General features: G+C 38.8%; 1 protein-coding gene and 1 non-coding gene across 6 annotated transcripts in view; one reads left to right on the forward strand and one right to left on the reverse strand.

The window, feature by feature from the left end:
* Positions 1-18628, reverse strand: part of ANO4 (anoctamin 4) — a 301260-nt gene that overhangs the window by 118114 nt on the left and 164518 nt on the right. For all 5 annotated transcript variants that reach the window (XM_054696103.1, XM_054696102.1, XM_037513790.2 and 2 more), the window contains one exon: positions 16192-16350. In XM_054696103.1, the coding sequence (XP_054552078.1) occupies positions 16192-16350 (159 nt within the window). The remainder of the gene's footprint in view (positions 1-16191; positions 16351-18628) is intronic.
* LOC119248560 (U6 spliceosomal RNA) lies at positions 18450-18561 on the forward strand. Its single transcript, XR_005125977.1, has one exon. It is a non-coding gene; the product is annotated as a U6 spliceosomal RNA (small nuclear RNA).

Consider the following 18628-nt stretch of genomic DNA (forward strand, 5'->3'; position numbering starts at 1 on the left):
TCTCCAGCCTTTCAACAGTGCTACATGTCTCTCTACTAAACACAAACTGCCTGGAAGACAGAGTGGCCTGTCTTCCTGCAGAAACCTAACTGAAAGAAAACTAACACCAAGCAGTTACAATCTCTAGGGAAGACACACACACACACAGACACACACACACCACACACAAGGCAGCACTAAAGAGGTAGCAGCTAAAATGATGCAGGCAAAGGAGAACTTAGCAAGGAGTCTACAAGCAGGCCCAATCTCCCCAAAGTTCCCAGTACTGCTAAAGGCATTTGATTTGTCCCTACTCCTTGCTCCCAGCCTTGGGAAAGTTCACTTAAGGGCAAACATGATAGTGTCCACTGCCCCCTGCAAATCTAGCTGGTTCCCTCCTCCTATAGTCCCCCTCCACAAATCTCTCCGCCATGCTGTTGTTCCACTTATTCTTGCTATTCTCATCCCAGGCCACACAAAGTAAATCCCAGCAGTGGAAAAACTCTGAACTGCTTTAGAGAACTGGATTTAGTAGTGCAAATTTCAATTTCTCTGGCTCACTTCACCCACTATCTTAGATTTTCCTTGAACCCCTGAATAAAATAGGACTTCTCCCCAGTATCCCTGCAGACCTTTTTGCATGCCACTCATTACCTCTGAAATATTTTTGCCTTTCTTCTCTTAATAAGAGTAGACACTCATTAAATGTTCCATGAACAAAGAATGACTCCACCTGGACATGAAATCATTGGATACCATCAGCTGCTATTAGAATATTCTTAGGACACAACAGGAAGTGACTCAAGCCTTGGTCACTGCTTCAGGGGACAGTACTGCCTCATCACTTTGGCAACTAAAGTCTATCTTGGTTAATAAAATGCAGTTCAACTTTTTCAAATTTTCTATTTGTCTAAGTAGGAAACCATGACTACAGTTCTCTGGACTGCTTCAATGCTTTGCAATTTCTTTACCTCATTAATGAATAATTAGTGTCATACTCACAGTGTATACTTTGCATAATTTTCAGCTTAAGATAACAGGGTAAAAACAACAGGAATAAAACACACCATAAGGGAATGCAGTTCCTTTCATAGCTGTGACAACACAATGCCCACATCTGATCTATGACAAAAGATGATGCAAAATGTGCTTTGTAACAGAAAAGTTCAAGTTTGACTGCTGAGATCTTTCAGATTAGTAAGTTTTTCTTGTGAGATGCTAGCAATAGTTCACAATATGACTTCAGTTCTTCAGCTTGTTAATGGTTATTTTGCCCCCCCTTAATGTTTTTCTATCTTAAGTGAAGGAAAATCTGTCTATGAGTCATACGAAATATTTATTGGCTTAGAACAATTCTTTGAGTAAATCAGCTCAAGATAACATTGTACTGGTCACCATGATCTGGCAATGGAAATGTTCTGATTAAACTCTATCTTCCAAAAAAGCAAAAGCAATTGTGGCATTAATAATTACCCTCTGATCTTTAAATTTATCTTTTAAAATGACAGCAAAAGTAAGGAGAGGCTAGAGAGAGAGGGGAAGGGAGGAAGGGAGAAAGACACAGAAAGAGATAAGGAGACAAGGCCCTTGACTACCAACTTAATGTACAGGTTTCTCCTGCTATCTCAAAGTATCATTTTCCTCTTTGATAGGACTTAGTAGTTATCTTTGGGGTCTGAGAATGTCCAAAAATTATTTCCATATAAATTAATGGTAATAGTGTTCCTAGACCTAAAAAATAACCTGACCAAGCATACCAAATAGGACTGCTGTACTGTGAGAGAACAGGGAAAATCTTTAAGTGACTTAAGGTGAACCAGTAAGAATAAGGACCTGCTTCTGATGGACTACGAGAAGGCATGGGCAGGTGACCCAAGAATGCAGTCCAGGTGATCAGATGGGACTTACCATTGGTATCTCTTGCTGTATATCAGAGGCCTTCAGCTTTCCCTAGACCCAAAACAGGACCTCAGTCCAAGAGGTAAGGGGGTTTGTTGCTGGGGATTAGGAAGCGGAATGGCCAGTGGCTGAACTACTCCCTTCTTTATTACTAACAACCATTTACTGAACACCTAGTATGCACTAGACTCTCTTCTAGACATGTTATAATGTATTAACTTATTCAATCTTCATAACAGGCCCATGAGGCAGGGATTATCTTCCATTTAATAAATGAAGAAACAGTCACCAAGTGGTTAAAAGCCTTGCCTAGTTATTTAGTAAGTGATGAAGCAGTAACTAACTTACCTATCCTACTCCCCCTACCACCCAAATACATAGGCCTCTTTCTGATTCAAGAGTCTGATGTTAAAAGAGCTTAAATCATTTGGTCCACATGGATGAAGAACTTATATTGTATCTCTTTGGAGCAAAGAGTCTAATTCAATAATTTTCAGTAAGTGATGATTTTGTTCCTTGACTCCTTTTGGGGACAAATGACAATGCTTGGAGATATTTTTGATTGTCATAACTTGGGGGGGATGCTATTGAGATCTAGTGAGCAGAGGCTAGGGATGCTCCTAAATAGCCTATAGTATGCAAGACAGACCCTACAAGAAAGAATTATCCAGTCTAAAATGTCAATGGTGCCAAAAGTTGAGAAGTCTTGGAAGTAAAATGATGGTTGTTCCCCAGAAACAGTCATGGAAATCAGTCATTCACAATCTTTTGTAACAAATGCAAAACTCCATAAGCTAAAACACTGGGCTAAATCTTCAGGGTATAAAAACTAGTAAGAAGGCCACTGCAACTGTGGATCAATAATGGTACCTTCTGAAGGGCACTGCTGTGGTAGGAATGCTTCTCCTCCCTTAAAATTTACATGTTGAAATCCTAACCCCCAATGGGATGGTATTAGATGGTGGGGGCATTTCGGTTGCAAGCATGGAGCCCTAGTGAATGGGATTAGTGTTCTTCTGAGAGATTCCAAAGAGCTCCTCACCCTTCCACTATGTGAGTACACAGCAAGAAGACATTGTCTAGGAAGCAGGATCTTAGCAGTGTGACAGGAATAATGGAAGCTTGATACCGAGTGGAGTCCAGAAGTTATGAAAGAAGGGATATTGTGCACCTGCTTCTCACTGAAGCTTACAGGAGCCTCCTGACCCATTAACGAGCTGCCCACTGTTTGCAACCAATGAGGAAACGAACTCTCAACAAACTTTTCTTTAAAACACTCCTTTGCAATTTCCTCCTAAAACTGACCTAAACTTTGCCTCCTCAGACTTAAGATTAAGGTTCAGCAGACTTGATTATGGTATGCTTATCTCAGGTTGCATTTCTTTACCTATTCTTTTTTTGTTTGTTTGTTTCTATTTTATTTTTAAAATATATACAAAAATAACAGAACAGAAACTAATGTTGTTTTCTGCCAGTTTCAACAATTGGGACTACATGATCAGTCTGGTTTCATCTATACCTCTGTCCACTTTTCCCAAACCCAGATTGAGAGAATTTTGAACAAAATAATGACTTTTTAAATTTTTTTAAGATTTATTTATTTATTTATGCATACTAGAGCTGGGATACAGTCCAGGGATACAGGAGGTGAGAGGATTCACCAGAGATAGAATGGGAACAGAACAGGCAGACTGACTGGAATACACTGTTGAGGGGAGCAGCGGGCGAGACAGGAGGGGTCTGCCTCGCAATATGGGTTGCTCCCTGGCCAGCCGGGGATTGAATTCATACTGCAGAGGCTGCGGATTGCTTCATAGTGCGGTGCTTAACCCCTTGTGCCACCAGGGAGGCCCAAAGTAATGATTTTTAACAGCCCACTCTGACAGCTAAGTGGAGAACAGCTTGTGAAGAAGAATGCATGGAAATAGGAAGATCTGTTATGAAGCTATTCCAAGTGAATTTACAGTATCTGAATCTGGGGTGATGTCAGTGGAAACAGTGAGAAATCAAGAATTGACTGGATTCTTGATTTATTTCAAAGATAGAAACTGATAGAACAATAAGCCAGTTGTGTAATATCAGAAATGACTTCTGAGGTGTATCCCTAAATCATATAACTAATATTACCTTAATTTAAAAAAAAAAAGACTTCAAAGTATTTAAACTGTGTAACAAGATGAAGTCTCCATTTACTGACCTGGGAGGGACTACTAGAGGAAATGTGGGATAGAAATTGAGAGTTCATTTTTGGACATATTAAGTTTAACCTATCTACTAAACATCCAAGTGGAGATGATGAATTGAAAGTTGGATGACTACATGTGCAATTCAGGGAAGAACTCCAGGCAAGAGATGTAAATTCAAGAATGATTAGCAAATAGGTGGAATTGAAATTTCCAGGGGAGAAGATTAGTTCACTTGGAAGCAAATAAAAATAGAGGAGAGGTCCTGGTATGCGCCAAAGTTTAGAGCAGGAAGAGGAAGAGGAACCAGAATGGGGGGGGGGCTGCAATTGTATGGGGAATATAAAAATAAAATTTATTATTTAAGAAAAAAAAATAATTTGTGTTAAGGAGATTGGAATAATTCTTTGTGTGTGTGTGATTTTGTCACCAAATATATGTAGCTGTTAGGTTAATTCCTTTCTGTTTGTTTTGGATTCTAGACATTGGATTTTGTTTCCTTTTTAAATTCATTTTTGTGTTTTGCTTACTACATTCTTTTTGAAGGAGGTACTTGTTTGGGGGGCACTAATTTTTTTCTTGTGTTTTATTTTTGTATTTTTTCTTATTCTCTTGGGACTTCTATTCAGTCTCTTTACCTATTCTTTAAGAGACTAAATTGGACTAGCTAAAGACCTCGTTTTTTCATTCTAAGGTTGACACTGGCACTGAAGATGCAGGCACCTTGTTCTGGGACCTCCCAGCCTCCAGAACTGTGAAGCACAAATTTCTTATATTTCTAAGTCATCCTGTCTATGATAGTTTGCTATAGCAGCCCAAATGGACTAAGACAGGCACTTAAGGATTCTCCTGGGCTTTCAAGTTCAGGAGAAAATTTGTTTCTTTTTTCTTAGCTTAGGAGTGTCCTTCATTTTCTTTCTCTTCACTCAACCAGAAACTCTTGGTCATACATATGTGTGATGTATAAGACTTGGATAATAAGTGGTCTCAGTCACTTTTTGAGGCCATTAAGCATTAGTGGACAGGAGTTTGGGTAGTTCTGTTTATCCTGCGACTCATTTATTTTAGACATTCAGTACTGTGGTCCCTGGCTCTTCCCTCCTGTTCTCAGACTTCTGGATCCTGAGAGAACATGGACAGAAACAAGTTTTGGGGTTGTAGAAAAACAGGGGTAGAAAACAGGAAGGTAGTAGAGGCAGGAAACTCTATGTGGGCAAAAACAAAACAAACAAAAACCAGGGTAATATTAGCACTTTAAATGGAGAAATCTTCATGATGTTTTTCCTTGACCAGGGGTAAGGTAAGATTAGGATGGACAATCAAGTAGTGTTTTTAGCTCTGGGTTGGTCTATAATTTCATGTAATGAGTTTGATGAATCCAAAAGCAAATCCTCTGAAAGCAGAAAATGCCTGAACCTTGACAATGCTAAATTTGTTACTTAACATATTCTGAGTTCTTTCAGAAGCATTAAAGGTAATCATAAATCCATTAATGCATGTACATTAGTAACAAATGGTCAGTTGATGTTGCTATTCCTAATGGCTATATTTTAAGGGATTTGCAAATTATATGAAAAGTTTTCTAAGAAGATTTCCTTGTAAAACCATTTTAAATGTAAAATTATTAAACAGTCTCTTTAGCTGTTAGGATAACTGTAATGATGATAATAACGGCTTCCTAAATGCTTACCATGTCACAGGTATAGAGATAAGTACTTGATATAAATTCTTCATTATCATAATAACTCATGGAACAGATCCCATTATTGGCCTTATTTTTCAGATGAGGTACTATTCCCAAAATCACAGTTTTTACTGGTGTAACACAAATGAAAATTCAGAATGTCTGACCCCAGACTCTTCACCACTGTTATCTACATAACAAATTGCCGCGAGCTTAGAAGCTCAAGATACCACACATTACTGATCTCAGTTTTCTGCAGATGAGGAAACCAGCTTAGCTGACACCATACTTCACAGTCTCTCCGAGTTTCTATACCATTGTTGGCTAAGACTGCTGTCTCATCAGAGGCTCTACTGAGGAAAGATTTGCCTCTGAGATCCCTTAGTTGGCAGAGTTCATCTCTCACAGTTGTAGGATTAAGGTCCCTGTTTTCTTGCTAGTTGAAAGCTGGGGGCAATTCTCAGCCATCCTGTTTCTCTTCACATGTGACCTTCTTCAGACTGTCTAACTAATATGGTAGCTTTCCTCTTCAAAGCCAACAAAGGAGGGTCACCCTAACCCCCAGACTACTGGGGTGGGGTCTTACATACCATAACAGAACCACTGGAGTGATTACTACATTTCCATGTAGTGAGTTACAAGCAAGTCACAGTTCCACTTAGACTCAAGGGGGTGGAGGGATTATACCAAGGTGTGAAATCCAGGGGGCAGAAAACACAGATTTAGGGTCTATGTACCATAATCACCAGTTGGGTAATGCACTACAGTCATTTTGTGCAACATTCACAATATTTGCCAAATTTGTACACCATCTACAATTAATTTTCATAGATTTCCTTCAATTGATTTGCTTTCACAAATATTTTACAAGGAATTTTCACATCAGTCATAGGTAGAAAATATATATTACTTTCCCTTAGACAGAACATAGAACTGAGTAAATACGCTGCACAGAAGACAATGTGTTTGGCATGATACTCTGGGTCCTCGTGAACAGGCTCACTTCATCCTCACAACCATTCATGGTAAATAGTATTATACTTATCATTAAAAATGTGGAAATTGAGACCAACAATGCTTTGTCAAACTGTCCAAGACCTCTCAGCTTGTCATTGGTTATACCAAGATTCAAACGCATAGCTACTGGCGGCCAAAGAGCACAGGAACACCCAACTTCATTATGCACCCCTGTTTTCCTGGTTCTTTTCTGCTTTCTTTTCATAACTGCACCTAGTTTCTTATCTTGTTTCCATCCTCTTTAACCCTGCAATTCATTTCTAGAGATCAGAATTCAAAAGGATATGAAGATAAAGAGCAAGGATGCTTATGTTTTAATCCTGGTTTTATCACTTACTGGTCCAATCACCTGAGGCAAGTTACTGTTTTGCCTCAATCGTCTGAGCTATAAAATGGGGATAATACTAGTAGCTACAAGCATGAAAACTTTGACAATTTTTGCCATCATCTTGAAAAAAATGTCCAAGATAATCTTGCATGGGGATGTTTACTGTAATTGGATTTTTCAATCTCTCTGAGAGACTAGTGAAAACAGAAACAAATTATTTTAACAAACTGCATTATTTAATGAATTTCCATTCTTAAAGCATTCTGTATTTTCTCTCTTTTAGGGATAATGCCCTCAAATAATGCCTTTTCCTTTTGCTCCAAGGACCATGTTCCTAAAATCTTCCTCTGCTCTTCCACAACATCAATTTTTACTCTCAAATAACTTCTATTAGCTTAAAAACATATGATTATCTCCCCATCTTAAATAAAGTGAACCCTTTCTCACATCAAAGACATCTTTACAGACACATCACCCAAAGCAGTGATAGTGAAGGCAAAGATAAACAGCTGGGACTACATCAAATTAAAGAGCTTCTGCACAGCAAAAGAGACAATAACAAAAACAAAGAGAAACCCCACCAACTGGGAGAACATTTTTGCACCCAACACTAATGATAAAGGACTGATCACAAAAATCTGCAAAGAGCTGATGAGACTCAGCAACAACAAAGAAAATAATCCAGTCAAAAAATGGGCAGAAGAGCCAAAAAGAAACTTCTCTGAAGAGGAAATGCAAATGGCCAACAGGCATATGAAAAAATGTTCAACATCACTTGTAATCAGGGAAATGCAAATCAAAACTACCATGAGATACCATCTCACACCAGTGAGAATGGCACATATTAAAAAAGCTAGCAATAACAAATGTTGGTGAGGTTGTGGAGAAAAAGGAACTCTCCTGCACTGCTGGTGGGAGTGCAAACTGGTCCATCCACTATGGAGAACTGTGTGGAGATTTCTGGACCTACTAAACATAGAGCTTCCATATGATCCAGCAATTCCACTCCTAGGTATTTACCCAAAGGACACAGAAACATCAATTCCAAAGAGCACCTGCACCCCTATGTTTATAGCAGCACTGTTTATAATAGCTAAGCTTTGGAAACAACCCAAATGCCCAAAAATAGATGACTGGATCAAGAAGATGTGGTACATATACACCATGGAATATGACTCAGCATTCAAAAAAGATAAACACATGCAATTTGCAGCAACATGGATGGCGCTGGAAGGGATCATGCTCAGCGAAATAAGCCGGAAAGAAAAAGAAAAATACTGGATGGTCTCACTCATAGCAGGAATCTAGAAAACTTAAATAAGGGACCAGGAAAAAGAACAAGAAAGAAAATATCAAAATCAACAAACAACTATGAACCAGAGACACTCTATGGGGAGTGGGGGGCAGGGAAAGGAGGGGTTGGGGTCAAAATAAGGGGGTTGTAATTGTATGGGGAATATAAAAATAAAATTTAAATTTAAAAAAAAAGTGAACCCTTTCTGACTCAACTTTTTCAGATATTACCCCATGTCTCTCTTTCTTTAGAATGAACCTCCTTCAAAGAGTTATTTACATTTGCTGTCTCCAAATATTCTTTTCCGATTCTTTCCTGAACAAATTTAGACATGCTTTCACTTCTACCTCTCATTGAAAATTCCTCTCACCCACTCAGCAAACCCCTCCACATTGCTAAATTCAATGATCAACTTTCAGTCTTGACCTTTCTCACTTGTCAGCTGCAGGATACATAGTCCATCACCCCATCCTTCCAGACACCACAATATCTAGGGTTCCTTCCAATGCTAACTCCTCCAGTCCCCTAATGTATAACACCCACATGTTCTATAGCTCACACTTTATCTCTGTTCATAGTCTTGCTTTTGGTGACTTCATCCTAGTGCTTATGTCTAGTCCAGATGGCTTCCAGATTCTTCTATCCTGCTCTACATCTCCACCATGCCTATGTGTTAACATGTCTATAAGGCACCCACCCCTCTTTGCAACCCTGTAAATGGCAACTCCTTTCATCCAACTCCTTAAGTGAGCAGCATGTGATGGACAAATAGTCTGTCACTCTTCACCCACTACTCAAGCAGTTGGTTTGCAACTTCTGTGAGCTCTACTTTCTCCTCTTCTATTCACTGACCAAGCCATTGTCATCTCCCTCTTGATTCTTACAAATGTATTTCTCATTTCCCAGCTTCAATTTTTGCCACTTCTTCCTTTTCCCACTGTCCAATATCACCAGGTTCTAATAAAATACAAATCAGATCTTATCATGCCTCTTCAAAACTGTCCAACCATTTCCCAAATCACTCAGCAAAAACCTCCATGACCACGGAGGCCTAATGTCATCTGGCTCCCACTGCCTCTCTGCCTCTTTGGTGGAATTTCCTCCCTTTTCTCTGTCTGACTCAACTCCTGTCCTGCTGCCTATAACCATTTCCATGAATGCCCAGGTATGCTACGGCCTCAGAGCCTTTGTACCTATTTTCCCTCACTTTCTGGAAGAGAGGCCCACCTTTTCCATCTTTCAAAAAAGCACACATCCTCTCCTGACATTCCCGGTTTTACCATCTTCTTCTTAGCATTTTTTGATATCATATAAATTTAATTATGTACTTTGTGCTTACGCTCCAACAGGGCGGGGGGTTTTGTCTGTTTTGTTCACGCCTGAGTTCTTAATGCTTAAACCAGCGTGTGGCACAGAGTGAAAGGGCAATAAATGTATTGAAAGAATTTATCATCAAAATAGCAAGACTTTTCTAAGAATGGTTACTTGCAGCAATAGTGGTGGCATCTGTGGCTCGCCCCCTCCACCTATCCCTACCGCGTATGACTCTAAAAGGGAAAAGCACAATCCACTAATATAACCTCAACTCACACCTTCTTCAAAATTCAAAAGCCACCCTGACTCGACTACTGACATGCAGGAAAAGATAAACTTCTTACGGGTAATAATATTTTAAGATAAGTACCAAAGGGTCAATGATAGACATGAAATTAGAAATAGAAACAATCTAGAAAAGGTGAGTTCATGAATAAAGGTGAGTTAATGAATCAAAGCATACCATTAAAAAGGAAATTATCTTTTTTTTAAAGATTTATTTATTTATTTATTTATTTTATTCTGGGTACAGTCAGAAGCAAGGGAGGGTAAGAGAATTCACCAGAGCCAGAGCGGAGAGTAGAACAGGCAGAGTGACGAAGTACACTGCTGAGGGGAGCAGCGGGCGGCAGGAGAGGTCTCTGCGCCATGTGGGACCCTCGCCTGTGGCCGGGGATCGAACCAGCGCTGCAGAGGCTGCGGGCAGCTTTGCAGCCCAGAGGCAGCTTTGCCACCGGGGAGGCCCAGCCGGTGAGTTGTCTACTCTATGCTCGTGAAGATGAGTTACAGAATATCAAAGCCCAAATGCCACTGATCTGCTGATTCATCAGGAAGGAGCAAAGGTTTTAAAGAGAGATTAAATTTGACTATGTCCTCACTTTTATCATAGATTCAAGATTCTCCTTGCTGTTTGACACGCAATGTTAAATGAGACAAGGATTCTCTTAACTGTCAGGTTATTCAACTACAGAGCCTGTCTTTACCCATTTGGAACCTAAACCTCGGAGCCTGTGAAATCTGTTTTCCTTAACTATTGACCATCATGACATAAAGTTAATGAAGATACTAATAATTCATAAAGTGTGCTTATGAATAAACATGTTCATCCTTTTGAATATACATAGATTCATTGTAAGCTCCTGGGGGGTTTCTTTTTTCTTACAAGTTCTTCATTCTATGTCTAAAAGGTGGAAGCAATTGCTGGCAGCTAAAATAGCAATTCCAGTGGGTGTCTCTGTTGTAGCTGTTCAGAAAACACTTGATTTAAATAAAACTGCTTCAGATGGTCTCTAAGTCTTACAACACAATGCCAATACAGGTTAATTTACTGTTCAACTAAGGGGCATTTTATCTTGATTAGTTGCAGCAGAAAAAAAAATAGCTACCCTTTCCTTCAGCCTCCCACGTAGGAAAGAACCACAAGAGCTCCTCTTTTTTGCTGAGCTGGCTGAGGCCCTCAGGAAACAAGACCGCTCTGAGGCTGCACTGGAGCTAACTGTGCCATTTGGACTGAGGTGTGGGCGGCAGAGAAAGGCTGGAGCCAGGCATAGAAAAGACCACTTAGGAAGAAGTTTCCAGAAAGAGGAAAACCTAGCTGTTAGTGGACAGAGGACTTGTAGGATAAAGGAAAATTAGGGAAGTTGCCTCCCTGGGACATGGGGGGAACAGATGTTTAGGTAAGTTCTTAGGAAGTTTTGCTCTATGATGATTTTATCTTCTCCCAATTGCAATTTTTACAGTACACATTAAAAGAAATACCTCATTACATATACTTTTTAAGTCATTACCAAACAAAATAATTGTATATAAAACTAAATTCATACAAGCAGTCCATCGTCACTCTGATCTACTCAACTGCAGAACAAAAGGCAGAATAATTCCCCTGGTATCTGCTCCCATTCTGATAGCTGATACTGTAGTATAGATATTTTAGGACAGACATGGGAGACTTGTCACCTCTTTAGTGATGTGTTTTTTTTTTGAAAAACGTATTAGCCTCCTTGTGTTTTAACTGATATGTTGTGAAATGACATTGAAAAGCCCTATATGGAAGCAGCACCAGGAGTGAATAGTTATGAAGCTTAAACTATAAATGATATATTAATTGAACAAAACTCATACTGGTAGGAATCAACATTTTGACAAGTTGAAATGGAAGAGAGGAAGGACTTTCATGACTTAGGATCATGTGTCCATTCAAATCTTTTTTTTTTTTATTGATATGAAAATTTGAAATTTGGAAGAATAAAAGATAAAGGAATGATTTTTAAGGGTAAAAATATTAATGGGCTATTAGTCAAGAGAGAGTACACAATTGTCTAAATAAGAACCTAAAGAGTAATTTTTCACAGATATGTTCAATAGGTATAGGTTAAATTTTCTGGAACCCCACTGGGGAAAAGCATATTTAATTTAGTCTGTTGTTCTCAGGAAACCCCCAACTGAGAGGGTTTTGAGCAATCTGGGTTCCATTTTCCTAAGTATGAGAACCTGTCTTTTTTTTTTTTTAAGATTTATTTATTTATTTATTTATACAAGCACTGGGTACAGTCAGAAGCGCAGGAGGGTGAGAGAATTCACCAGAGCGGGGAACGGAACAGGCAGACTGACAAAATACACTGCTGAGGGGAGCAGGGGGAGCAGCAGGAGAGGTCTGCGCACCATATGGGACCCTCACCGGCCACTGGGGATTGAACAGGCGCGGCAGAGGCTGTGAGCAGCTTCACAGCCCAGCTGTGCCACCAGGGGAGGCCCAAGAGAACCTGTCTTCTTAAGGCCACATATAACGCCCTGTTTTCTAACTCTTACTTTGAAGAATTTCAGAAAAAATGTTGCTTCTGTTTTATAAATGCTCAAGACTTGAAGTAAATCTCATCGGTCCCAAAAATACTATTTTTCTGAAGCACCTGCAAATTAACATGAAGCCTGCACCACACAGAAGAAACCTAATTCTAAGATGTAACCCCCAAGCCTGGAGAAGCAGAATTGGAAGCAAACACTTTTAACTGCCTATATGATGTCCTTATTGTGATTTTGTGATGAATATATACCATAAATCCTCTTTTGACATCATGGCTAGCTAGGTTCTTGGGAAGAACAACTTTAAATCAAATGATATACAATAATACCAACCTTCATTATTGACTAATGGATATATACAAGATTAAGTTTCTACAGCATATTTCTGTTCACAAAAACATCATCAAATTTCTAAATAAAAATCTTGCATTCTCCTAATATTAAACAATTGTCTTTATTCATGCAATCATCTTCCAAGCTATTTACTCCCATTCAAGTCATGGGTAGATGAGCCTATTCCAGTACCTGAGAGTACAAGATGGGAACCAACCCTAACTTTGATGTCCTTCCATCTCTCTCTCTCTCTCTCTCTCTCTCTCTCTCTCTCTCTCTCTCTTTCACACACACACTCACTCATTCACACTGGGATAATTCAGACACACTCCTAAGCTACATGCACATCTTTGGAATGGGGGAGGAAACCAGAAAACACAAAAGAAACTCACATGGAGAGAAAGTCAAACTCCACCCAGGGACCCTGCCCAGGAATCACATTTTTTTCCTTCATTAATGTCATAATGAAACAACATCAAACAAAACAACACTATTCAAGAATCTGATCTCTTTGGTTATTCAGATGATCAAAGTATAGTTCTCATATATATTTGCCACAGTTCCTGTCTCACTGTCCCAGAAACCCTTGGAATGTTGTAAGTACGATAGAACTCTTCTATCTTCATAGCTTTTGGACCCCACCTATGGATGGGAGTTAGGTATGAGAAAAAGCAACCCTGGACAGAGAGCTGGAACTTTCAGTACCATCCCCAAACCCCTGGTAAGACAGAACCTGGAGGTTGAATCAACTGTCAAAGACCAGTAGTTCATAGATCACACGTGTGTAAGGAAGTCTCCATAGAAACCCAGAAGGATGGGGTTCAGAGAGCTTCTGGGCCAAAGGACAGGTGAAGGTGCTGGGAGAGGGAAGAGGACATGGAAGTGCACAAACTCCTTGCCCTGAGCATCTCCTTCCACCTGGCTGTTCCTCAGGGGCCTCCTCTTAAGTACACCAGGGACCTCGTAAGTAAAATGTTGTTCTGGGAACTCCTCTAGCAGACAAACTGACCCCAAGGAAGGTAGGGATTGTGGGGACCTCTGATTTACAGCCTCGGTTAGAAGTACAGAAAACAACCTGTGGTGACTAGAGTCTGAAGTTGGGGGGAGATTTGTAGGACTGAACCCCTGACACTATCTCTAGATGAAATTTTTAGACACCCTGTCTGAGAATGGCTTGCAGTTTGGGGGAGCATTCAAACACACCCACGTTGGAACTGCGTCCAGGAGCCCATCCACCTAGTGACTATGAAAAAGTTCCAGAGCCTGGCACAATGTTGAGGGGCAATCTGAGAAGAGTTAGGCAGTCCAGCTAATAGGGTCACAGATTTGGGGCACACAGCAATCCCACTGAGGCCTGATTGGGCCTTTTGTACCTTACTTAGTAAATTTTTCCTTAAAACTCCCCATGCATAGGGGAAATCCCAGGCTTCCAAAATATAAACAATGATGTAAAACAATGTTAGTGAAATAAAAAATTAAAATAAAATAGAAACGTAGGTAAACAGCAATTTCACAATCATTTGGTGACACTGAGTCACCACTTTTGACTGAGTGGTTTGCTTATCTAAGGTCTAGATAAATACAATCCCCAATTTTTGTCTGTTGTTTTATTTTAGCTCAAAAGCATTTTATTAAATGTATATTGACTTAAAGTGAGAACATTTCAAGCAACCCCCACTCCCCAGGCAGAGGAGGAGGAAAAGGAAGGTCAAAACAGGGGTGAGGTGACTTTAGTTTTTGAACCTGATAAAAAACAACCTGGATGTCTCTTAAGAACTGGACTCATTTTGTAAGTTCCAGCCATGTTTGGTCAAATCATTCACATAGTCTCTTCCTGTATGTGGAGGAGCCCACACTCATTATATATTTCCTAAAATGTAAAAAGCACCTCCAGAACGAGGTGATGGCATTTTATCCAAAGTTTCCTTAGATTCATGCAAACGGAACATTCCATTCAGTAGAAGAGCAGAAGATGTAAGAAGTCAGGTAAGTCATAGCCCTTTAAAAAATACATGGGTGGTGAGCTCCACAAAAGCAGAAATAAATGGGAATACAACCAACAAAAAAGCTTTTCAGAGGAAAAGAAAATATATAAATGGAAAGACATCCTATTGCATAGGGAAGATATTTGCACCTCACATTTCTGATAAGGGGGATATATCCCAAGTATAGGAAGAATTTGTAAGACTCAGCAACAAAAAAATTTGATGAAAAAATGGGCAGAGGGTGAACAGAATAGAATCCAGAGAAGATTTACATGTGCCAACAGATCCCTGAGAAAATGCTCATTCTCACTTATCATCAGAGAAATGCAAACCAAAGTCCATAATGGTTAACACCTCCCACCTGTCAGGATGGCTGTGCTCAAAAAGATAAGCACTTACATGTTGGTGAGGATATGGAGAAAAATGAATCTGGATTCAAAAAGAATCCAGAAAAAGGAATCTGGATTCTTTTTGGTAGTAATCTACCAAAAAAATCTACTGCTGTTGGTAGGGATGGAAATGAGGCAGCCATTATGGAAAACACTAATGTGATTCCTCAAAAAGTTTAGAACAGAAACACCATACAATCCAGCAATTCCACTTCTGGGTATTTGTCCAAACAATACAGAAAGACTAATTCAAAAAGACATCTGCACTCCTATGTTCACTGCAGCATTCTTCACAATTAGCAAGATATGAAAATAACCTAAGTGTCCACTGATGGATGAATTGATAAACAAAGGTGGCATAGAGACACAATGGAATACTACTCAGCTGTTAAAAAAATGAAATTTTGCCATTTACAATAACATGAATGGACCCTGAGTGGATTGTGCAGAAGGAGAAAGAGAAACAGTGTTTGATTTCACTTATACAGAGAAGGTAAAGAAACAAAGCCAAAGAATAAACAGAACAAAACCAAAACAAACTCAGAAAAATAGGACAAATTGGAATTTACCAGAAGGGAAAGGAGTGAAATAAGTGGTCAACTATATAGTGAGGGACAGAAACTAGGCTTTTGATCATGATGCAGAGTAAAAATATCTTGAATTTTAATTCTGTACACTTGTAACTTAATAATATAGTGAGGGTTATCTCATCAACCATTTTAAAGACTGTAACATTTTGAAACAATCCACTCAACTGGAATAGAGTGTCTTGATTTTCACACTCATTTGGCATTAAAATGCTCTCAAAGGCAAACTGTGCTATGAAAGTCTAATTGCTGGAACATTCCCCAAACACTGCAGATTGGCAAACCCTGGGACCAAATGAAACATTCAGTTAACATAATGACTGCCTATTTTTTAAAATTGCCTCTTGATATAAATATATGTATGTTTATAAGTTTTTTCTCATCCAAGCCAAGTATTTACCTCTTTCTCCATTTGTAATCCTTCTGCTCTTATATTTCTTTCAAATACTTCTCTCTTTTCAGTCTGGGGGTTGGATTTTCTGTATACAAGAATGTAGTCAATTCGACATTTTCCATCTCTAAAGTAAAGTCCATTTGATTTGTTTTTTTCTGGCACTGTCTGCATACAAAGAGAAAGAGACTGATTTTAAGACTCTCCTAAAACTAAAGCACAGGTGGATAATGTTAAAGAACTAAAACTAAATTATTATTTGTTTTATCAAAATTATATTTTATTCAAAATGTAAAATAGAGGGGACAGAATAATAATTGGAAAAAGCATTGCATCAAAGGGCAAATATTAGGACAACTAACAATCCTAAATGTTAACAAGGTGTGAAGCAACTAAGAATTTTCATATTCTACATGTGAGAGTAAAAGCGATTTATCTACTTTGGAAAACACACTGGTGTTATCTCATAAAATTGAACATGTAACACAAGATAAGTTCTGGATAAGGTTAACTAGGAGACATATGTGACTATTTTTAGAAAAAATGTTCATAAGAGTACAAATTTTTTAAATAAAATAGAAATCATTTCAAATGTCCCTAGACAGGTAAATAGACAAATACATTGTAGAATAGTAATGCAGTGGAATATTACATAGCAGTGAAAAATGAATGATCTATAGTAGCATCTAATAAACATAAATCCGAAGAACAATACTGACAGAAAATAAACAAGTCACAGATGACTTCATACTACATGGCACCATTTTCTATAAAGCACAAAATAAAACTAAAATAAGTTGTAAAGATGTGTCCATGGTAAAGCTATTTTTAGAGCAAGAAATTAGAAAACAAAGATTCAGGAGGATGGTACAACTGGTAGGGTAAAAAATACTGCAAGTATTTTTTGATAATCTTAGTAACATTCCATTTCAAAATTTCTCAAATATTTTGCCCATCATAAGAAAGGACTTTGTGCTCTTTATGTACACTTATAAACACATATGCACAAAATATATGACACAGAGTTTCATGAAATAATACTTACTCTTGCTATTTGTACACTTGCAAATATTTAATGGAATTTTCCATTCCATTTAAAAACAACTGGAGTTAGTAGCCTACAATTAAGTTGTCACCATTAATTTGAAAGAACATTCTAGTTCATAAATTGGTTGGTGGTTCAAGGTGGTCATTTTATTACTATGCTTTATAAACTACATATTTCAAATATTATTTTGCAGCAATTTATAAAAAATTAAAGAACAAAAATAATTAGGTATATATTTGTTATAATCATACACAGGCTGAAAGAGACCAAGTATAGGCTAGCCAGGTTGGGACCAGCTTTCCAAACTCATAGACTTTAAAGAGACGTTTATATACCTAAAAAGTAGGAAGGAGGAGCTTCCATTTATCTAAGCCCCAGTATAGATATGTTTCCAAGTAGCAATATAAACGTATCTATACATGGGACGTGACGGTTTGCAAACTCGTCAACTGGCCATGTCATCATGAGGAGCCACATCCCTGCACAAGAGCCATGCACACGGCCTCATCCAAGGGGAAAATCTTAGGAGGGAGGAAATGCCCCTGCCTCAGGTTTTCCTGCAGGCATTTTTCATGATAACTATCCTCACTATTTTTTGGCTTTTGCCTTAAGGGGCACTCAAAAATCTACCCAAACTAATGATTATTTGCCAAGCAAGGAAACTATCCTGTAGAATTAGACTATTTGCACTTGGCTATAAAAAAACAGGGCTTCAGCAAAGGTATCAGGAGAGATGTTAACAAAGTTCTAACTTTCCTGAGATTGTTTCTTCATCTGCAAGTTAAGGAGATAAGCCTACTTGCTTTTTGAGGTTCCTTTCAAGGTTCCTCCTTTATGCCATGGTGTGCCATTTGAAGTATCTGAGACACGAGATAATGATGGAGGGCCTCCCCGGTGGCGCAGTGGTTGAGCGCTGGGTTGCAAAGCTGCCCACAGCCTCTGCAGCGCCAGTTCAAACCCCGGCCGCTGGGCAAGGGTCCCACATGGCGCGCAGACCTCTCCTGCCGCCCGCTGCTCCCCTCAGCAGTGTACTTCGTCAGTCTACCTGTTCTGCTCTCCCCTCTGGCTCTGGTGAATTCTCTCACCCTCCCTTGCTTCTGACTGTACCCAGTGCTTGTATAAATAAATAAATCTTTAAAAAAAAAAGATTAAAAAAAAGATTTATTTAAAAAAAAAAGAGATAATTATGGAATGGGGCTTTTTTCTTTAAAAAAAAATAGTGCTTGCTTAGGCAGCACATACACTAAAATTGGAAGGATACAAAGATTTGCGTGGCCCCTGAGCAAGAATGATACGCAATTTATAAATTGTTTGATATTTAACATATTTTTTAAAATATTTATTTATGCATACAAGAACTGGGGTACAGGCCAGAGATGTGAGGGGGGGTGTTAGGGG

Source organism: Talpa occidentalis, unplaced genomic scaffold (genome assembly GCF_014898055.3).
Source record: "Talpa occidentalis isolate TD23 unplaced genomic scaffold, MPIMG_talOcc4v2.1 talOcc4.16, whole genome shotgun sequence".
NCBI lineage: Eukaryota > Metazoa > Chordata > Mammalia > Eulipotyphla > Talpidae > Talpa > Talpa occidentalis.